This window comes from Solanum verrucosum, unplaced genomic scaffold, assembly GCF_900185275.1.
Source record: "Solanum verrucosum unplaced genomic scaffold, falcon-dt-bn FXZP01000101.1, whole genome shotgun sequence".
Lineage (NCBI taxonomy): Eukaryota > Viridiplantae > Streptophyta > Magnoliopsida > Solanales > Solanaceae > Solanum > Solanum verrucosum.
In genome coordinates this window covers 204,672-229,004 of record NW_026020111.1, presented here as the reverse complement: position 1 = coordinate 229,004, position 24,333 = coordinate 204,672, and the positions used below count along the sequence as shown (strand labels likewise).

The window sequence follows — 24,333 nt, the reverse complement described above, 5'->3', positions numbered from 1 at the left end:
TGCTAAGTAATGACAAATTATATGGTTAAGAACTAATTTTTCAAAATTTTCTCAAATATATTTGTTGTCAAACAGAGTCTTAAGGCCTAAAGAGGTGTCCAAAAGTTTAAAAGACAAACACTAAAATAAAAGTTTTCTGATATAAGTAGAGAACAATTCAGCAAGGTGTCATTTGTTTTCATTAAGATTAACACGTATGAATTTGAATGTACATATGAATATTATATATTTTTATATGGTAATTAGTGGTGGTGATGATGACCAGGGGCGGACCTACAGTGGTTCAAGTGGGTTCATATGAACCCACTTCGTTGAAAAATAACACTGTATATATATGTATATTTAATCAGATTTTAAAATTTTATATGCATATATTAAATTTTGAACCCACTAACACAAGTCTGAAGCTTAGCCGAGTGGTTGAGGGGGTTCAATTTTCCCAGCCAACCCGGGATCGAATCCCCATTGCCACATTTTAATTTTAATTCTTTTTTTGAATATATAAAACGTTCACACACAGTTTTGTCCTCTATGTAGGTGTAACTTTTGTCCTTTTAGTTACTTAGAAACTATAAAAAGTAGAACAACTTTTTACTTTTACAATTAAAAGTCCAATAGTCAACAACTTTTGTCCTTTTTGTTTTTAATTTTTTTTAAAGAAAAAAAGCTCAACTAAAAAGGCACTAATCCCTATTATTCTTAATTCTAAAAACCCTTTTGTCTTCTTCTTTGTTGAAATCTTCTTGAACCTCTCTTACTTTTCCCCCCAAAATTTTGAGCATATTTTTTTATTGAAGGAAAAAAACTCTCCCCGTCTCTCAAATCTCGCACAATAGTCAATATCCATCAAGTATGTTTTTCTCTCTTGATTCTAGTCTTTATATATACATATATGATTATTGTGGTTATTTTTTATTTCTTCAACTAAAAAATCCCTTATCATTCGAAAATCAACAAAAAATTACAAATAATATTAGGTATATTTCTATGTATTCGATTATGAAATTAAGGTTATAATTATTTTGTTTAATATTTTGTTTTTATTTGTTAAATGTTGAATGAAGAGAAATCATTCATAATATTCTTTTATCTTCTTAGTTTATATTGAAGCCTAGTTTTTCGTCCATCTTGTTATTTACCGTCTCATTCATAAGTCAATGTAATTTTTTTTCAAATGTATTAACATTGTTTAGTACAGTCAGATATGTATGTTGTTAGCCTCATAAAAATTACAAATAATATTAGGTATATTTTTATATCTTGAACCCACTTCGTGAAAATTCTAGGTCTGCTACTGATGATGACTAACGATGGTGAATGTGTGTAGATTTGGAATGATGTTGACTGATGATGATGGTTGGAGACAGTATCTTATGTCTAGTGATTGGCATTAGCGACTAAATGTGGTTGTTGTTGGTGGAATGATACTAATAGCTAATGGTGATGGTGAATATTGATGAAGGCGGTTAGCGATAATAATGGTGATAAATGTCGGTAGTGATTAGTAAGTGTAATAAGGTTTGGTGGTGATGATTGCAAATGATGGCTAAATGACGATTGATTTTTATAATTGACGATAGTGGTGCATGATTGTGGTTGGGGCTGAGGGTGGTGGTTGTTGATGGTGATTCACAGTGGTGATGATTGTGGGTCATGGATAAAAATAGATAGAGTAGCAGTAAAATGTCATCTTTGTATAAATTCTTAAATAAACATCTTAATGATACCAAAATTTTGTTAAAAATCTTAATGTCCTATTCTTCAGACTCATTAAGTGGTTGTAAAATAAGAAAAACAAATACACTTAATAATTAAGATTTGAAGGGTTAATAATATTCAGAATTTCAAAACAAATAGACTCAATGACTGAACCTTCGCATTGATTGTCTTCTCTTACACAAACAATACTTGCCTAAACTATATACAAACACTTTTTGAAATAATATTACCTTCTTAACTATCAAATGTCAAAAAGTTACTTATTTTACCAAAAATAAAATAAAATTGAGGAAAGAATATTTTGTGGGAAAATATATTTTTCCTTTGCCAAACAAACACAAGGGTTTCTCCAACTCCTTGAACAAGTGGTTACAAGATGTATACAGATAGAGGCATTGAATTCCATTAAATGTTTGTATTCATTCCTCCACCAACCCATTTTCTGCCTATAAAAGGATACTCAAGGAAACACCACTTCATCACTCATCAATCAACAAGTGTAAAGGCATAGGATAAAGAAAAGTAAAGTTATTTAGGCAATAATAGGAAGTGATGACAAACAAGTTGTCCATAGTTATTCTTTGTCTTGCTTTGGTAGTGGTACATACCACAGCATCAAGAGACATGCCAAGTGACAATGGTCTTACTGACCAAAAGAATGTTTTTGTAGGAGCTGGAGGTATCGGTGGCATTGGAAGCAATGGACTGCCTTTTGGTGGAGTTGTTAGCGGAGTAGGTGGCGATGTTGGTGGATTTGGTGCTGGAATTGGTGGTGGAGCTGGATTTGGTGGAGGAATTGGGGGTGGTGGACTAGGTGGAATAGGTGGAGTAGGAGGACTAGGTGGTATTGGTGGCGGTGCTGGTGGTGGTGCAGGAAGTCTTCCACTTCCATGAAGATTATTCATCACTTTCATGTAACTAAGTTTTATTCTTATCTTTATAATTAGTTCAAGTTTGTTTCATGCATGTCAAGTTTGCTTGCTACTAGTGTGAGAAAGAGTGTTTTATTTTTATTTTTTAGGTTGTTGATGTTTGGATTTATTCATATTGTAATGTTACGTGATTTTTCCTGTGTTCAATGAAATGTAAGTGTTATTGCACTTCTTTAATTTCTTTTAAAGTCTCACTTTTGTACGTTTCTTATGTTTACTTTGATATGGTTGATGAAGTAGTACCTAGGTGTAAAAAAATCTTGTGGTTTGGTGGAGCTAACCACAAACACAACATAAATAACATGAAAATAATTATGTAGTCCAAAAATAGCTGGTGACCTGAGGTGTTCCTGAACATAACAGATTGGAATAGAGCTACAATCCATAAACAATTTTGAAATCTCTACATGAAAAAAAGATAGACTATAGATCCAATGTAGTTATGATATGCATACTACATCAAGGGAGGGGGAGGAGGGGGGGGGGGGGGGGGGTAACGTTTGGCACACAAATGCTCCCCATTGGATAATAAAGAGGATATTTAAGGCAAAGGAGAGTACTCTCGAAGCTGTTGAATATGAGGAACATGAATTGATAATTATGGAAAAGTTTAGTACAAAGCTAATATACTCTAAATTGAGGGGTATTACACCAAAATTAATTGGAGAAGACAAGTGTGTGATAACCCTAGAGGCTCAAAATGGATTTTTGTACTATTTTTAGTTACTTGAAAGAGATTATGACTAGAGACAGACTAGCAAAATGAGATCAAAGTTGTCTACACTTAATTAATTATTACCCTTAGAAATTGATCTTACAATTTTATACATGATGTAATTTGTGAACCTTGACTGAGAAGTGCTGCGGCTGTCCAACATTACTCTTTTTGCCTTCAATTCTCACTTTGGCAATAAAATCAAGCTAGTTATTACAAAAAAAAAAAAAAAAAATTGACATGATATATATACACCACTTGAACCAAATAGAAATATTAATAAGCACACTAAACAATTAATGAATAATAATATAACAAGATAAATAGAAATATTAACTTGTACTAATATTTATATACGATGGTTTAAGTAGATTTTAGGTTTATATTCCTCTTATTATTTACGTTTTTTTAGTATTCCAACTTTATTTATATTTTTAAATTACTTTTTTATTTGATCTACGGGTCGGTCCAACCCAAATTACTTACACCTACGATCTAGCAGACTTACTCAAGTCGAGCTAAAAAGTCATATTCTTAAAAGAATACCAAAAACTAAATCCAATCTTTTCAAATCATGAATTGGGTTTGACCGGCCCAATATACCTAACCCATATTAACGGTTCTATGCATTATTTTGTGCGACAACCAAACTTACCCTAATAATATCAATGAGATGGTTGGTGTCTTATATGTATCCATCAATTGAAACATGTTTTTAAGACCTCATTTATTGGCACTTACTAGATGTCTGAATCTGAATCATTTAAATATTAGACCATTAAGTGCATTTATTTTTATTAAGATTTTAAGCACTTAATGGGTCTTTCTTTTTAAAACAATTGTCTTGTCATTGCCATTAATGTGGATTACAAAAGAGGATGGAGGACTTTACCATGCCTTCCTAATCAGATTTGCATAATATACGAGCACAAAGGAGGCACAAACAATGTCAAACACATAGAAGCACCTCAAGGAGGCTAAAAAAAATCATACTCGGTTTTCTTTTTTTACTCTGAAGGAGAGAAATTGCCATTTTTCAATGTTTAGTAGGCCTCTAATCTACCTGGGAATAGTGCTAGGTTGGGTAAATACTTTAAATTCCTCAACAACTTGTCTCATTGAGGCCAATTTATCGGCTACATGATTTGCTTCCCTAGAACAATGGTTAATAATTACATCATGTCTCTGAATAAATCTTCTAGTCTCCTCCACTGATTCCTTAATCCTCTATTGAGCGGATCAACTATTATTAATACAATTTTGAAGGAGTAGAGAATCAGTCTCAATAATTAATGATGAGATTATGACCATTGTTAATACACCATCTAAGTCCAAAGAGGAACACATTTGTTTCTGCAATGTTGTTAGTGCCACTTCCAAGTGGGAGGATGAAGATCATCAAACATGTACCCATGGAATCTCTCACTATTCCACCACCTCTGGTAGAATTTCCAACATATGAACCATCAGAGTTCATTTTCCCAAATAAGAGAGGGGGTTTCAACCACCTCACAGGTACAGAGCTAGTATCAACTATGTTAAGTTTCATGAGCTTCAATAAATTAATTCTCTCATTTTTCAAGTATATTAAGATTTGTAAAAAAATTCTTCGACAATTGACACATGTTGAAAGATATGCGGGACGTAGATCTAATGATGGAGGGCTTTTCTTCCTCATATCTAGAGTTACACCTTGATCTTCATAGTTCCCATATTAAAACATGAGGGAGAATTTTACAACATAGTACTAATTTTTGGTGGTACAATTTCAACAACTTTGAATTGAATCCCAAAGTTTGATATTCCTGGTACTACTGATACTCATTCTTCCTAAAAAAAGAACTCCATAATAACGGTGCAAAATGGCCTAAGCAGAAGAGATGTTCAGCGGTCTCCATCCCCAATTTCATACCAATTATGGTACACTTGCAAGTTTGGGCTAGCAATTCATTTTCTTCATTAGAAAATGAAACTACCGATTTATTGTTTAGAAAGTTGTGAATTCTTGGTGATAGTCAAACTTTGGGTCTTTGAGCATTTCGATTCCTTGCAAGATTGGCATAGGACATTTTAGTGTTTTCAGCCCCTTTATTTGCCAATGAATGAGAAGATTTTGCTTTGCTAGAACTAGGGGTTGATTATAAATGGTTGAAGGATTTTAGGTAACTGGGTAGCCTGATTTAGGAGCTGGCAGGGGTGGGAAGTGAACAGTAAGAGTGGAAAACTTTGGATTTAGGGATAAAAAAGGATGAAAAGCCATCGAAGGGGGAACATCAAGGACCGGGAGCTCCACGGTGAGGAACATGAGCTCGCCGAAATCTACCAAAAGGCTAAGCAACGGTCAATTTTTTAAGAGAGAGAAAAGAAGAGATAAGTATTTATGTTGGTGATGATTCTACTTCGCTTAGTTTTATTATATATAACTGAATAGGACTTAATCATTAAGATCTAGAAAAAAGTCTTAATATCATTAATAGGCATTCTTTGTGGATAATATTCACCATTATTCTATCAACAATCACCAACCATCACCACTAATCACCTCGTCATCACAATTACCACCATTGTCAACCACTAGCTATTATCTTTGTCTACTATCAACCACCACCATTGCTAACTACTACTACCAGTTGCTACCACACTTACTGTTGACACCAAATTTTGGTCTGATATTTCTAAAGTTAATACTTTTTAAGTATTTATTTTTTAAATAGTTCAAAATACATGTTTTGCCATTTTAATGCAATTTGTTGATAATTATCCTTATTCTCAAAGTATTAGGATTTTTATTGGTTAATTCTGTTTATATTATTTTGTCAAAACCGGTTGAATACGTTCAAATATTTGTTCACTTTTTATAAAATCAATATTTCTGTTAAATTACATTTTTTTACATGTCATTGGTTACGTTCATTACATTTTTCATATTCATTTTCTCTGTAACATTTGTTAATATTTATTTTGATATTTTGCACAGTTCAGGAATTCATAGATAATATTTCATACACAAATATTTTATTAACCGATATTTTGACCCACGGTTTTAAAATAGTGATATTGTACTATTGGAAGTTTTCAATTCCCTATTTAAAGAAAAGCTTGTTCACTAGGTTAAAGGGTGGTGGATAAGATTTTTAGGGGGTAATTTACAGATTTTTTATTCTTTAGTTGTTCATTATTTTTCGGCAAGTCGTCGGAGTTCCACTGGAATCCAGCGAGTCCACCACCAAAATCACTTTGTTTTTTTCTTGTTCTTCCGGTGAAATAGTTGCTGGAAACAACTCCAAATAACAACCAGGCATCTCCAGTCACCACCTTCCTTCCCTATTTCTTCTCCAGTAGCTACAGACCATGTCCAACACTTACCTCCTCTATTATTATGATTATATCCATTGCCACCACTACCCCATCTCTCTAGCCACCGCCAACTCTACCACCACTATTATCACGCTATAGCAATTCCTACTAAATAAGCTTTTTCATCACAACTAGCACCGCTGCCAACTACCACCATACACTCTTCAGTCATCATCACCAATATTGTCACCTTCACATCCACCACAACTATCAACCACTTCACCACTATGATCAATCTCTACTACCAGCGACCTCCATCATCATAAGTAGCACCGCCGCCAACTACCACAAACACTTCACCAACCACTACACTTTCGTTTTTCATCACCATTAACACAGTCAACAACTAACATCAACACCACCAACTACTAACATCAATCAATTTCATCATTATAACTACCAACACCACTACCATTCATCACCATTATGTTAGTTATCACAACACCAACCACTCCCACCATCACAACTATCACCATCATCATTACTAATTTACTAGCTACTAACAACAACTATTATTATCAGCACCATCACTAGCGAGTATAAGTGTTTCATTTTTTTATCAAATAATAATTTTATTTTTTAAATTCATTTTTAATATTTAATTAATTTTTATTTGAATTGTATATTTATTATGTACATATAAATAATTTATGTACATTCAAATGTTTAAAAACAAATTGTCCTAATTATTCAGTGTTTAGATATAACGACCACATCTTAATTATTCAGATTTACACTACTAAATCTTAGGGCCCGTTTGGCCATAGATTTCCCAAGTAATATTTGGGGAGGGAGGGGGGGGGGATTTGGAAAATAGTGTTTATTTATACAATTTGTCATTATTTGACAATATTTTTTGGCAAATATTCCAAATTCCCAAATACTAGTTTTTTTCTAGTATTTGGACCAAATCTCATTATTTGGGATCTTTTAAAAATTAAAATTTTACACCAAACTTTTATATTTTACAAAAACACCCTCTATAGTAGTTATTTGCGTTGTATTACATAATTTTTTACGTGAACACCAAAATAGTTATGAAATATTCAGTGAATATGAAATTGATGATATGGTTGTTGATGAAAATGATGAACAATTGGCCCATGGTAACAAAGTCATGTGATTTGTCTACTTCACGATGTATGAAATGATGTTTGTTGCACTCACTCCAAACTACCACATTGTTCCAATGTCATGGACACTAGTTATTTGTTGCAACGAAGATCCATTGACTTCTAATACAAACTTATGGTTAGTTTTGATAGTTTTTAAAACTTATGGGTATAAATCACATTTTTCTTAAAAAGTCAAATATGTTTCTCAAATACTATGACCAAACACATGGTGAAATTTCACCCAAATAATATTTACCAAAAATATTTGAAAATCTATGGTCAAATGCTAGCTTAATGAAAACAAATGAGACCTAACTGAATCATATAATAAGGTCACGTTCAATTAGCCACATAGGCGCGACCCCATATTCGACCCAAACTAACTAGCAGCAGTGGAATATATGATACTAGCAACAATATATATTAAATTCTTAATCATTATTTTTTGGGAAAAAGATAAATATATCCCTGAACTATCATAAATACTATTTAAATATCCTCTGTTATACTTTTGGGACAGTACTGCTCTTGTTGTCTAATTTTTGGAGTGTATATATCCTTTGTACTGACAGGGGGACATATGTCTCAATCTTAAAGACCTATCCGAAATTTATTTGATTTTTACCCATAATTAAAAGACTCACCCAACAAATTCAAAACTCGTCCAAATAACTAAGATCCAACCCAAATTATAAGCCAAAATTTTCATATGCCCATCTCAAAAATAAAAATAATTTTCATTCCTAAAAGAACTCAAATCTTGATACCACAGACCACAAGGTACATCTCAAACGAAGAGCAATACATTGAAGCATATCAAAGAATCAAATCGGAAACAAAACTACATCAATAAACTTTCAAATTCCATGGAAAAAATCAATCTTGGGTAAGAATTTACTCTACTTCAACCAACAAATTACAAGCCCTAATATGCTTAAAGAAGTAATGGAACACTTTGAAGACCAAATCGATTAAAAGATCAAAATTTTATCAGAAATCTCAACAACTTACTATCATCGGGTCAGATCTAAGCCCATCACTAAATTAGAAGACAAATTCAAAAATCGAAATGCTCCAAAAAAAAAGAACTAATCTTTTTCTAGGTCTATTTCCATGGCAGTTGAAGCAAGACATCTTAGTCTTTTCACTCAACAACAACAACATATCATTTCAAATCAAAGAAATGAGTTTTCCTACAATACCCAGATGAGGTTCTTCTCTTTTGCCGTTGCCAACGCCGGAATTGTTTTTTGCCCTTTTTGTGCGATTCCGTTCAAATTAAAATGTCTCATGAAATTTGATATAAGGTCTAATTTAGGGTATTAAATGGCTAATGAAAGTGAAGATTTTTGGGGTGTTTTTGGATTATAATTTGAGTGTGGGTTTCTAAGTTATTTGGGTGAGTTTTGAATTTGTTAGGTGAGTCTTTTAATGATGGCTAAAAATCAAATAAATTTTGGGTAGGTCTTTAAGAGTGAGGTATGAGTCCATCCGTTAGTCCAAAAGTATATATATACTCCAAAAATTAAACGGCAAGGGCATTAGTGTCATAAAAGTATAATAGAGGGTATTTAGATACCATTTATAATAACTCAGAGGTATATTTGTCCTTGTTTCCTTATTTTTTTTATGTCCTGCTCAGTGTTTGATATTGATATTGAAATTCGACTAAATCCATACATACATATGAATATGTTTTGTTAAAATTCTAGCTCTGTACACATGTATGAATATGTTAGGTTGTTAGATTTATGAAAAAAAATTAACTTCAGAGGAGTCTTGCTTTTGGTAGGTACCCACCATATAATTAAACGTTCAGTTTGAATTCGTTAGGTTTGTGCAGTTGGGGCATGATAGGAAGAGTCATAATTATCATAGAATTCATGTTGCAGTAGAAGGGAGGGATTAAGAGTATGTTTGGATTAGCTTAAAAATTAATCAAACTTACTTTTAAGTTATTTTTAGCTTTTAAGTGGATGGGATATGTTAACAAGAGCCAAGAACTTACTGGAAAAAACATTTACTACTACGCATTGAAGGGGTCTTCACTACATAAAATATGATCATTAGCGGTAATTAATTAATGACTATAGTTTAATTGTTGCTAAATATGTATTTTTAGCGGCAATAAACACTCTTTGTATATGTCCCTAAAGCGTTTAGCGACATTGATTCTAATGACACTTAACTAATGCCGGTAAAAACTTTAGCACTCCTTATTAATGTCTATATTTATTATCGCTAAAGGTTGTTTTTGTTGTAGTGCTTCCTAATCACTCCTCAGTTGAGAGCATTAGCTGTCAGTTTTATTTCTACTATATTATATCTGCAAAAGAAGAAAATGTCATTTGATGAAAGTTGTTTTCAAATGTTTAAATGTCTGTATTCATTCCTCCACCAACCCATTTTCTGCCTATAAAAAGATACTCGAGGAAACACCACTTCATCACTACTCATCAAGTGTAAAGGCATATATAGGATAAAGAAAAGTAAAGTTATTTAGGCAATAATAGGAATTGATCATGGCAAACAAGTTGTCCATAGTTATCCTTTGTCTTGCTTTGGTAGTGGTTCATACCACAGCAGCAAGAGAAATGCCAAGTGACAATGGTCTTTCTGACCAAAAGAATGCTTTTGTAGGCGCTGGAGGTATCGGTGGCATTGGAAGCAATGGACTGCCTTTTGGTGGAGTTGTTAGTGGAGTAGGTGGCAATGTTGGTGGATTTGGTGCTGGAATTGGTGGTGGAGCTGGATTTGGTGGAGGAATTGGGGGTGGTGGAATAGGTGGAGTAGGTAGTATTGGTGGCGATGCTGGTGCTGGTGCTGGTGCAGGAAGTCTTCCACTTCCATGAAGTTATTCATCACTTTCATGTAACTAATTTTTATTCTTATCTTCATTAGTTGAGTTTGTTTTATGCATGTTTGATTATGGTCAAGATTGCTAGCTAACTAGTGTGAGAAAAGAGTGATTTTTTTTTCTTCATTTTTTGGTTGTTGTTGTTGTTGTTTGGTTTTATCCATATTGTAATGTTACATGATTTTTTTCCGTGTTCAATGAAAGTAAGTTGTTGCACTTTTTAAAACTTCTTTTAAAGTTAGTGTTCAACGTTCCACACCTCTTTTCTCTCACTTTATTTCTTTTATTTACATTGATATGGTTGATCCAAGCGGCTGAATCTTTATGTAAAAAAATCTTATGGTTTGGTGGAGCTGACACCACAAATACAGTATTAATAATATATGAAAGAAATCATGTAGTCTAAAAATACCTAGTGGCTTGGGTTTCCAGCTGGACATAACAAAATTATTTTTATTACAATAATATATTTTAACATCGTTAATAAGAAGCAGAAAAACCGTAATATATTTGAATTCAATATATAATATATATATTATAGGTATGTTTCAATCGTAAATAACCACTATAATAAACTTAATTATGATCCATAGCTATAGTTTGCATATTTACGAGTTGTAGCTACAGTTTAAGTTGTCTCGTTTGTATAATTCACGTGTTTGTATAATTCGTGGGTTTGTATATATAATATGTGGGTACGTTTGTATAATTGAACTATTTTTGTATAAACTCGAAATAACGAATTTATACAAACACATACATCTGAACTTTAAACAGTTATACAAACTATATTATACAAAATTACATTATCCAAAAGTTATATAAATTATATTATACAAATTTTGAATTATACAAACTCGAAACTCCAACCCACGTAATTATCACTGAATGTTGGTCGCAAGTGATAATTAACTAAAACTATAGCTATGATGACTAATTAACTAACATATGTTTATTAACCATGTAATTTTATATAACTAAAACATTTTTAATACAAATGTATTATACCATTAGTGTGTATATATATATACCCTAATGGTATCAATGAGTAAATTATTAGTTTTTTCACTGAATCCCTATTTGATTCCACCATAGTATATATATACTCTAATAGTATTAAGAAGCAATTTAGTAGTTTTTCACTGGAGTGACTTTTTCTTCGTTGATACCATCAGAGTGTGTATAATATATATATATACTCTGATGTTATCAAGGAGTAAAACGGTATTTGGATTGACTTAAAAGTTGACCAAACCTAAACCCTAAACTTAGGTCAAACCTACTTTTAAGTCAATTTTTTTACTTCTAGAAATGTTTGGCAAATATAAAAATAACTTAAAATAAATAAAAAATAACTGAAAATAAGTTAGGAACTTTTTGACAAGGTTAAAAAAAATTTAATATAAGTTAAAGACCAAAGGTAGGTCTCTCATACTTTTAATTTTTTGACTTAAAATTTATTTAAGTTTAACTTTTTATTTTTGACTCAAAAACTACTTTTTAAGTCAATCCAAACAGGCTCTAACTTAATAGTGTTATCACTGAAGTGACTTTTTCTTTCTTGATACCACCAGAGTATATATATATAGTAAATGATAATAAATATAAAGTAATATTAAAAATATAATTAATCAAATAAAATATATAATTTAAATAAAAATTTGAAAGTTAATTATATTCTTAAAGGGATAAGGCACTAGTACCCCCTCTAGACTATAACCGAAATCCCAGAGACACACCTTAACTAAACTAAGGTCTTATTACCCCCTTGAACTTATTTTTTTTTATAATTTTGTACACCTTTATGGCCTACGTGGCCTCCAAATATCTCCCATGCACCTCACTTAAGTGGAGTCACGGAGTGTGCCACATAAGTCCAAAGGTGTACAAAATTACACAAAAAATGAGATTAGGGGCGTAATAGGACCTTAGATTAATTAAGATGTGTCTCTGGAATTTCGGTCATAATCTAGGGGGTACTTGTGCCTTATCCCTATTCTTAAATGAACACCAGAAATCTTAATCCAATCTTACCAAATCATGAATTGGACCGGATTGGCCCAATGAATCTAGCTGATATTAACGATTCTATGCATAATTTTCTGCGACAACCAAACCAAGCGTAATAATATCAATGAGGTGGTTGGTGTCTTATATATCCATCAATTGAAACATTAACTGAATCACATGATAGGTTACGATCCAAACCAACCAGCAGCAGTGGAATATACAATACTAGCAACAGTATACATAAAATTCGTATTTATATATATAGTTATTTTTTTATTTTTCTACTCAATGTTCGATACTTATATTGAAATATAATTAAATTCATACATATGTTTAATTTGTTTCGCTAAAATTTTGGCTTTGTACATACGTATGAATATGTTAGGTCGTTAGATTTATGAAAAAAAATTAACTTCAGAGGAGTCTCGCTTTTGGTAGGTACCCACCATATAATCAAACGTTCAGTTTAATTTAGGGATAGATGTTCGGTTCTTTAGTTCGTTTTTATTAAATTATGGTTCGTCTTTGATTTTCGATTTTGTAAAAGTGTGTACCAAATATCGAATCGAACTAATTCGGTTCGGTTCGGCTTTTATCAACATTAGTTTGGTTTGGTATTTTGAAAACGGGTTTTCAGAGCGAATAAAAATAATTAACCATGTTAAGTGATGATGATGTGTCTCACCATGGAACACTTATTGTGCTTAAAAAAAACATATTTGTCTTTCTCAAGAACATTGTACCACCAACTATTGCTCGAGGAATACAAGGATGAAGACCAATTCCTTTACATGTACATCGACAAAAATACGTTCGACCGGCTCCTCTTGGAAATTAATATTCAAAGTTAACTATCTTGATTGTAAATTTGTTGCTACGATACTTTGATTTGTTCATAAATGGTTTAATTGCTAATTGGTATATATATATATATATATATAATATTTCTATTTTTTTTTTTTAAAAAGATTAATAAAAATTTGATTCTTCAATGCACCAAAATTCCGAAACTCTTATATCGAACTGAAGAACTGATTTTTTTTTTAAAAACACCAATATCAAACCAAAAAATTAAAACTTCAAATCAATTCGAATCGATCAATTTTTTTGATTTTTAGATCCACCGTTTGGTGTGTAGTTGGGGCATGATAAATAGGAAGAGTTATAATTTGCATAGGATTCATGTTGCACAAGAAGGGAGGAATTAAGTGGATGCGATATCTTAACTAACAGCCAGCAACTTACTGACAAAAGCATTTACTACTAGCTTTTGAAGGTCTTTAGTTAGAGAAAGCATTAGCTGTCATTTTTATTTCTTTGATCTCTGTAGAAGAAGAAAATGTCATCGGAGTTCAACTGTTTCCATCTGCCCAATCATAAATTTCAAATGTTTAAATGCCTTTTAAATCCTTTTTATGGAGTTAGTTTGACAAATCAAATGCTCCCACTCTCTATAAAGGGCAGTAAATGAATTAAGGGGTCGTTTTACATACTGTTGCGTGCGTATAGTGTTTTAGTAATGATGGTATTAGTTACGTTACGTTTATATTAGTTATTTTGAAATTATTTCTTACATAATGTTCTATTGCATAAGCAATTGATTTGATGAGACGTTTGTTAAAAAAAATTGAGGTTTATAAGAAATAATTTTAATAACCTCTTTCGATACAAGTTCTTTAATTTTTACCCCTTTTGATTTGTTGGATGTGAAAAAAATGTCATTTTGGCGTCGGAGACATGAAAAAGATGGTGGAATCCTTTTGTGGATCCGGAGGTAAAATAAATTGAGCCAATTTTTGTGATTAATAACTGATTTTACCATTATTTGTTTAAAAATTTATTTGGAAAAAAATGATGGATGAAGATATGGAATTTGAAGGAATTGACAAATTGGAAAGTGAAGTTGAAGAATATAATAAAGAATTTTGATGGAAAAGAGAAAATGAAAAGAAAAGTAAAAAATAAAAAAATAAAAAAGAAAGATGTGAGCCTAGTGGTTGAAAACCAAGATACCTGATGTTTAGTTATGAGTGAAAACAAAGAACATTAGTTAATTTTTCCATCCATCTTAACCTTGATCGATAAAGTTATTCCACAAAATTAATTGATATGTGAAAAAATTGACCAGACACATATTAAAAAAAAAAGTGGTGTGAGATGAGGAAGTGGTTCCCACACTATAATGTCAGTAATAATTTCCTTAGCCAAGTATGATTTGGCATATGTCCCACACACGTAAAATAAAATTAAAAAATAGAAATTAATTAGTATAAGTAGGTTGCAGACAGAGGGTCCATAGGCCGGTAGCTCAGTAATAACTAATAGTAACCAATTGATCATCTATTTAACACAACACGTTCCTTTGACCACCTATACACCTTTCTGAAACATGACTAAAAAATAAATAGTTAATGCTCAAAAGAAAGAAAACATATACAACCTCCCACCATAAATAATTCATTTATAGCGTTTAATTTGTTTCAAAGTATTTTGGTGTTTTTAAAAAATATATATGAAGTTATGATGTTTTAATTAAGTGAAATTTTTAAGAGAGAAGCCTTAATTATATTTAAAACGGTTAAATGTGTTTCTTAAGGGATAAGGGTGTCCAAAAGTCTAAAAGACAAATAGTAGTAAGAACAAAGAGTGTGGTTAGAATAGAAGAAAATATTTTTAAAATATTTCGCTAGTCAAAAGTTTTAAAAAAATATTGTTTAAGAAAATAAAATTTCTTAAAATTAGAAAAATAACTTTTATGTAGAAATAGAAAACAAATTTCACACAGTCCTCTCACGCGCACGGAACCAAAATTTTGATTAAAAGGTGTTCAAACATAAATAAGTAAAATTGTGTAGAAGTCAAGTAGTGTCAATATGTAATATATAGACATAAACAAAAATGTATTTACCTAACTACATGACAATGTAATTTTTCAATGAATGAGGATGTCGATGGACACCCCTCAAGTTTACATGGCTCCACCATTGCTCCCGCTATCACCCCAAACCCATCTAGATAATAATTTATCTAAATTATATATATATATATATGTTGTTCATCTTGTATTCCTAAGATACTTAGAACAAAACTTTGAAAAACTTGGTAAGACACAATAAAGTTTAAGAACATTTTCACAACTAGAAAATAAAAACTTGTAGAGAAACTAGAATTAGAAACATATTAGAAAAAATATACAAACTATTTTTTTTTCTTAAAGAAGAATTGTTGTCAATCCGTGTTTAAAGAATCTTACTGATTCCAACAAACTTTGCAGAAACACGAAGTTACCAAAGTTTAATGAACCAATGAAGAACAGAAGAACATAAATTAATTCACAAATCTAAAATCTGTAACACATACCAAAATCTGGAAAAAACATAAAGAAGATCAAGCCCACTGAATGCACAGTGTCCCCTTAAGGAAATTATTTCCCTCTAGTATCCGAGGTTTGATTTGCAATATGATCTCAATCACCAGTGTATTGATACCCAAAATGCTGGTGTCAGCGAGCCACTCAACGGCAGTAAAGTACACTTAGAATACTAGATTTAGTAATAGAAGAAGAAGTTCAGAAATTCATTCTTAAAATGAGAGGAAATCCCTCAATTTATAGAAAACAAAGGGTAGTGTGAAAAGGAGAAAAAAGAAAAAAAAAATAGAAAACAAAGGGTAGTGTGAAAAGGTTCTTATTGTGCCTTACCGGAAAGGTCACAAACCATTGGAAAAGTCACAATCTTTCGGAAAGGTCACCACCTTTCATAAAAGTCACAACTTTTCATAAAGTCGCAACTTTTCATAAAAGTCGCAACTCTTCATAAAAGTCGCAATTTTTCATCAAAGTCACAACTCTTCATAAAAGTCGCAACTCTTCATTTTCCATTCACACCTTTTAAAAACCCAACAATCCCCCGCATGAATGGGGAATGACTCCAAGACAAAGAAACGGACAAATATGTGTACTTTACAAGCAAGAATTAATTGCATCTGGATAAGTAGGTTTCCCTTTGGACTTTCTGTAGTGAACATATGTCGGATATACTCGGTCAATCGGTAGATGCGATATCTTTGAACCGTCGAGCTTTGGTGTATACCTAGACAACCATATGTCACACAATTAACGGTTGTGTTCGTTTCAGCCATGAACACCTCCTGGTTTCATGAGTGTATAGAGAGATGGGCTTTTGACAATCATCCTCTTTGAAGCGGCTTACACTTCACACTCACATAGGTGATTTCTAACCGTGTTATCGCGTAGATACACTATTTGGTCAAATCTGCCAAACTTAGCAAATCATCAAAAACATTAAGCTTTATTAACTTTATAACAAGCCTTAATGATGTATCCTTGTTCCTGAGCATTGTCTTCATCATGAGAATGGATTGAGTTGGTTGACAATGCCGAACCGTCAGTCATAACTTTGTTTTTCTCCTTGAATCTAGCTCTTGGGATCTCCAGTCTGCTAGATAGAGTTACCGCCATGATGACTTGTCCTAAGCCGTAAATCCATTCCCTTAGATGATCTTTCAACTTTCTCTCTAGTTAGGCCTTTTTGTAAGTGGATCCGACACATTATACTTTGACTTTACATAGTCAATTGTGATAATTCCACTAGAGAGTAGTTTTCTAACGGTATCATGTCTATGTCTTATATAACGAGACATTCCGTTATACATCATGCTCCATGCCCTACCTATTGCATCTTGACTATCAAAGTGTATGCATACTGATGCCAAAGGTTTGGGTCAAAAATAATATCTATCAAGAAATTCCGGAGTTTTTCAACTTGTTCACCGACCTTATCTAGAGCACCTAGCTCAGAGATCATTGTAGAGCTAGCAATATATGTCTTCTTTTTTTTGGAAAATTTCCAAGAGACTGCTCCTCCACCAAGAGTAAATACATATCCACTCGTGGATTTTACTTTATTTGATCCCGGTGATTCAATTTGCATCACTATATCCTTTCAATACCGTAGGATATTTGTATAATGCAAGATATAGTTTTGAGTATGTTTTACCTTTAAATACCCCAAAACTCTTTTCATTGTCATCCAATGAGTTTAATTGGGATTATTTGTGAATCGACTCAGTTTATTAATAGCACATGCTATATCTGATCGCGTACACTTTTTGATATACATCATACTTCCCAATACTCTAGTATAATCCAATTGTGAGTCACTTTCACCTTCATTCTTTTGAAGTGCAAAGCTCACATTATTGGAGTCTTGACAATATTAAAATTCAAATATTTGAACTAGTCAAGTACCTTTTCAATGTAATGAGACTGTGACAATGCTAAACATCTTGGAGTTCTAAGGATTCTTATGCCTAAGATCACATCAGCAACTCCACGATCTTTTATATCAAAGTTTCTTTCTAGCATATGTTTAGTAGCATTTATGTCATTAGAGTCTCTACTGATGATCAACATATCACCAATATACAAACAAACAATGACCTTATGATTTTAATGTAAACATATTTATCACTTTCTTCATTCTTAAATCCATTTACCAACATAGTTTGGTCAAATTTCTTATGTCATTGTTTGGATGTTTGTTTTAGTCCGTAAAGTGACTTAACAAGTTCGCACACTTTCTTTTCTTTACCAGGAACCAAAAAAAACCCTTGAGCTGTTCCATGTAAATTTCCTCCTCCAATTCTCCATTTAAGAAAGTTGTTTTCACATTCATTTGATGAATTTGGAGGTCATATGCCACAACTAATAATATTAGCATCCGAATGGATGTAATTCTTGTTACTTGACGAGTATATATCAACAAGCTCAAGACCTTGTTTTTGTCTAAAGCCTTTGACACAAAGTCTTGCTTTATATTTGTCAACAATTCCATCGACTTTCATTTTCCTTCTGAGATTCACTTTGAACCCAAAGGTTTATTTTCTAGAAGAAGATCAATTAACTTCCAATATGGTTGCTCAAGATTTCATCAATCTCACTATTGACACCATCTTTCCAAAAGGATGAGTCTACAGAAGACACAAGAAATGTTACAAAATCATATTCGAAGGAAGTAAATGTCCTTTGACATTTACTACGCCTCTGAATCTCTCTATTAAGTACATTCTCTTTTTTTCTTTCCAAAGTCTTTTAGACCCTTCACTAGACTACTCAAGTCTAATTTTACAGTCCACAGTCATAAGTCCTATTTTAATCCTTTTAGAAATAGGAACTTGGACTTTGGCTAGACACCCCCACACATTGAAATATTTCAAGTTGGATTTCCTTCTTTTCCATTTCTTATATGGAATAGATTGTGTCCTGAACAAACAAAATTGCTTTCTTTCTAAAAAGACAAAACTTTTTGTCGTTCCCTTTTGCAGTAAGGATAGTTCCTCCACACAAGATTTGTAGTAAACCCGAACTTATAAATAGTGCATCCATCATTTCTTTCAACGTTCGATTTTTCATTAGATTGAGGTGAATAGGGCAGCAATTTGATGGATAATTCCACTTTCCAAACATAATTCTGCACAAGCAGATTTATACTCTCCATTCTTATCATTTCTTATTTTTTTCCCAACTGATTTTCAACTTCGATATTATATTGTCTAAACATTTCTATTGCTTCATCCTTACCATTCAACAAATAGACATAATCATTTCTAATGCAATTGTCAATGAAAGTTATGAGATACTTTTTTCCACCACGAGATGGTGTTGACTTCATATTGCAAATGTCAGTGTAAATCAACTCTAATGGATTAGAATTCCTTTCAACAAATTTATAAGAATGCTCAGCATACTTAGACTCCACACAAACATGACATTTTTATTTATTGCACTCAAAGTTAGACAAAACTTCTAATTAAGTTCATCAGTTTTCCTTACAAGGTTTTGTAATTGACATGCCCCAAGTGTTCATGTCACAAACATTGACTCAAGCAAGTAAGAACAAATAAAAATATTGAGTTTGAAAAGCTCTTCGCGAGGTAGCTTTTTTTTCTCTAATATTTTGTTCCTATTTCTTACAATTTTGTGTGATACAAACATTGTTTAGAGTCATCACCTTGTCAAATGTCCTTTTCAGAAGGAACTTTCCATAACTTTCAATTTGATTGTTATAGAAATACCCATGAACAAAGTTTCATCGGGTCCAATAAACGCAATATAGTCCAAATGTTTCTTTTACAGAACATAACAAATGACTATTCACCAATAGTCATGTCTATGCAAATACTTTTATTATATTAGACATATCTTTTCATGAAAAATCACAACATTTTAAGTGACACTTTTTCATAAAAGAACACAATTATTTTGAACAAGTATATATAGAATTTGGTAGTTTCATTCTAGTCACACCATATACTAGTAATAGAGAAACTCAACAACCACAATACAAAATATACTCCAAGAATTTTGTGGGTCTAACATAATACAAAAGTATCATTGAATTTCATATCTTTTTCTCCAAAATTAAATTAGACACCAAGTCTAATTTTATCTTTATCATAAGCAAAGAACCCCCACATTTTAAATGTGATCTCAACAATATTTTTCAAGTATTTAAAAATAATTTTTTCACATATTTTCCCAGACTATCAAAATGTCATTGGCACTATGAAACCTCTTTTGAAAATGTTATTCTACAAAAGAATTATATTGCTTCAATTCTATGGTATTTTTCCATCTATCACAAATAGACATACCACTTAGTATTTAGAATACTAACAATAAAGACAAAAAAGATTTGTACAATTTGTTTCTATATAACAATAAAGTTTATAGAAAGTCAAAAGTACAACATTGACTTATTATGTGAAGTTTTCATATTTTTCAAACCAATTGCATAGTCTGATTTATCCAGAGTAGTAAACTACAAAAGTTTTTAGTCTACAAAAATCAAACAATCAAATTTCACATGGAGTTCAAAACTACAAAAGTTTTTTTTTTTTTTTGGTCTCCAAACAAAATTAAGCATATTCTTTATCACATAGAAATGTTTTTCTTTTCAAATAGTCTTCCAACTATAACATTTTGACATACTATTTTATCAAACAAAAATGTGCATCTCTCATTTTGCAAACTAAAGAATTTTAAAGGCAACACTATTTGCCAAGCAAAATTCATTCAACAACAAGTGGTTTGCAGATCTTTTTTCAAAGATACACATGATAAAAAAAATCAAAATTGTTAACTCTTAGAAACTATCTTCCTCCTTAGATAAATAATAAGAAGGTTACCTGGTGCAATCTTTAACCAGAATAGCACCAATTTTTTTTTCCTGTACATTCTCACTTCGACCTTGCTAAACAAAGCATCGAATTCTGGAGAAGTAATGCATTAATCTTCTACTTCCATGATCTGTTTCTCTCAAACAGTAGAATACAAGAAATACCAACAGTATAATAATTTCCTTAAGATTGTTGTTCATCTTGTATTCCTAAGATACTTAGAACAAAACTTTGAAAAACTTGGTAAGACACAATAAAGTTTAAGAACATTTTCACAACTGGAAAATTAAAACTTGTAGAGAAACTAGAATTAGAAACATATTAGAAAAAATATACAAACTATTTTTTTTTCTTAAAGAAGAATTGTTGTCAATCTGTGTTTAAAGAATCTTACTGATTCCAACAAACTTTGCAGAAATACGAAGTTACCAAAGTTTAATGAACCAGTGAAGAACAGAAGAACATAAATTAATTCACAAATCTAAAATCTGTAACACATACCAAAATCTGGAAAAAACATAAAGAAGATCAAGCCCACTGAATGCACAGTGTCCCCTTAAGGAAATTATTCCCCTCTAGTATCCGAGGTTTGATTTGGAATATGTCCTCCCAGGATAGAATGATCTCAATCACCAGTGTATTGATACCCAAAACGCTGGTGTCAGCGAGCCACTCAACGGCAGTAAAATACACTTAAAATACTAGATTTAGTAGTAGAAGAAGAAGTTCAGAAATTCGTTCTTAAAATGAAAGGAAATCCCTCAATTTATAGAAAACAAAGGATAGTGTGAAAAGGTTCTTATTGTGCCTTACCGGAAAGGTCACAAACCATTGGAAAAGTCACAATCTTTCAGAAAGGTCACCACCTTTCATAAAAGTCACAACTTTTCATAAATGTCGCAACTTTTCATAAAAGTCACAACTCTTCATAAAAGTCGCAATTTTTCATCAAAGTCACAACTCTTCATAAAAGTCGCAACTCTTCATTTTCCATTCACACCTTTTAAAAACCCAACAATATATATATATATATACTTTTGGAATAATGTTCTCTTCCTCTAACCATCAAACATAAAAAAAAAAAAAAAACTAGTTAAAAAAATGAGTTATTTTCAAAAAAAAAAATAAAGGAGGGAAAACATATTTTTTCATTGGCAAACCAACCAAAGGGTTTCTCCAAAAAATAAATAAAGGAGAGAGACATTGAATGTTTGTATTCATTCCTCCACCAACCCATTTTTTGCCTATAAAAAGAGACTCAAGGAAATACCACTTCATCACTACTCATCACTCATCAGGTGTAAAGGAATATATAGGATAAAGAGAAAAACAAGAGAGACTAGGAAGTGATGGCAAACAAGTTGTCCATAGTTATCCTTTGCCTTGCTTTGGTAGTGGTACATACCACAGCATCAAGAGAAATGCCAAGTGACAATGGTCTTTCTGACCAAAAGAATGTTTTTGTAGGCGCTGGAGGTATCGGTGGCATTGGAAGCAATGGACTGCCTTTTGGAGGAGTTGTTAGTGGAGTAGGTGGCAATGTTGGTGGATTTGGTGCTGGAATTGGTGGTGGAGCTGGATTTGGTGGAGGAATTGGGGGTGGTGGACTAGGTGGAATAGGTGGAGTAGGAGGACTAGGTGGTATAGGTGGACTAGGTGGTATTGGTGGCGGTGTTGGTGGTGGTGCTGGTGGTGGTGCAGGAAGTCTTCCACTTCCATGATGATTATATTAATATTAGTTCAAGTTTAATTTGTCATGTCATGCATATTGTTTGGTTAGTATTATGGCTAGTACTGTGAGAAAAGAGTGATTTTTCTTTTCTTTTTGTTGTTGTTGGTGTTTGGTTTCATTCATAGTGTAATGTTATGTGATTTTTTACGTGTTTAATGTAATGTAATTTGTTGAACTTCTTTCTTTTTAAGTCGGGTGTTCAAAGTTCAATGCTTTTTTTCTCTCACGTTGTTTCTTTTTATTTTTTTTGCTTCAAGACGTTTGATTTTGCCATACTTAAAACTATGGCTGGAAAAGAAAAAACGTAACAACTCTTCTAGATATATACTCTAGCAAGCTTGCAACTTGAAGGTGAAGAAAGGTGAACTAGCCACAACAACAAATTCATTGTAATTTTACAATTACAAATAAAGAATGAAAAGGATAATATTTACGTAGTTTTATTTTTACCTTGTGAAAATTAAAAAGATATATTTATTATAGATTCTTGGCTCACGTGAAACCTTGCTAGATATATAAGGAGTAAACTCAAGCAAGTATAGAAGTAGAGCAAAAGAATTTCAATGGTGCGATTACAATAATTATTGAAATGTTTTCTCCAAGAAAAGTACACTACTAATTTATATTTTTCACTAAAAGAGGAGCATATATTATTTATTTTTCTTGACAAACATCTCAAATTAATCCCAATCTATATCAATTATTTCAACTACGTACCTCTTAAACATTATATTCGTCCTTTAACCATAAAAATATTACAAAAGGAGAACTACTTCCATACCCTACATCCACCTTGTCTCATTACCATGTATCTTCTATTATATAGGGTTAATTACACTAAATATTTATGTAATATGACCCTATTTTGGATACATTCTATGTACTTTAGAATTAAACACTAACATCCCCCATATTATAAAAAAAATTATATTTACATACTCTATGAGGTATAGCTATAACTAAGTTTATTAAATTATAATTATTACTAAAAGACAAATTAAATTATGAATAAAATTTCGTTATGCATTTATTTTTTATGAAATTTCAAAATGAGGATAAATATATTTGTTGAATTTTTCCACTCATGCCTTTGATTAAAAATAAGAATAATTATTTTTTATAACTCCAATTATATCATATTAAGTAAGTTGTGTTCATTTTCCATTGGGCAAATACATATACAAACTCTTATACTTGACCCTAATTTTCATTTTTTTACACTTTAACTAATGCTTTTTCCTTTCAAACCCTCCAAGTCTCCAACATCAGTATAGGAACAATTGTCAAAAATATAATTTGTGTGCAGTTCACACACTGGTGAAATGGCCTTATAAGCCACCAACAAAATGACACATGGCTCTAAATAAAATATAAGTTTTTGAGCTTTAAAAGAAAAACCTCAATTTTTTCAAGTCTTGGAATTTGAGTTCAAGATTTGGTCTTTAACTTCTTCCATTTTGTTAAAATAGAAAATTTTGACTATCATTACTGTATTATCTTTTTAGAATTTTATACATATCAATCATTGTATTGAGATTGTTTATTATTCCATTGGAGATGGTAAATAAGGTAGAAAAAGCTATAAGATGGAGGCAGTAAATATAGAGGTAGAGGTGTTGCAAATGTTTTCCAACCTATAATTCGTTATTAATCTTTTATTGTGGTGGCTATCATTTTCTCGAATCACGAAAAAAAAT

The 24,333-nt window shown here is 31.8% G+C and overlaps 1 protein-coding gene across 9 annotated transcripts; it reads left to right on the top strand.

Moving 5' to 3' along the window:
• The first annotated feature begins 2,219 nt into the window (after positions 1-2,219).
• Positions 2,220-22,631, top strand: LOC125825532 (glycine-rich protein 5-like). 9 transcript variants are annotated; one of them, XM_049504862.1, is made up of 4 exons: positions 2,220-2,398; positions 10,488-10,544; positions 22,438-22,515; positions 22,552-22,625. In XM_049504862.1, the coding sequence occupies exons 1-4, from the start codon at positions 2,272-2,274 to the stop codon at positions 22,623-22,625; spliced, it is 336 nt and encodes a 111-aa protein (XP_049360819.1). In that variant the 5' UTR covers positions 2,220-2,271. The 9 variants fall into 9 exon arrangements, 7 of the variants coding, with proteins under 7 accessions (XP_049360819.1, XP_049360816.1, XP_049360821.1 ...); XM_049504859.1 differs by lacking the exon at positions 22,438-22,515 and having other exon boundaries at positions 10,488-10,622; positions 22,543-22,631; XM_049504864.1 differs by lacking the exon at positions 22,438-22,515 and having other exon boundaries at positions 10,488-10,613.
• The last annotated feature ends 1,702 nt before the right edge of the window (positions 22,632-24,333 follow it).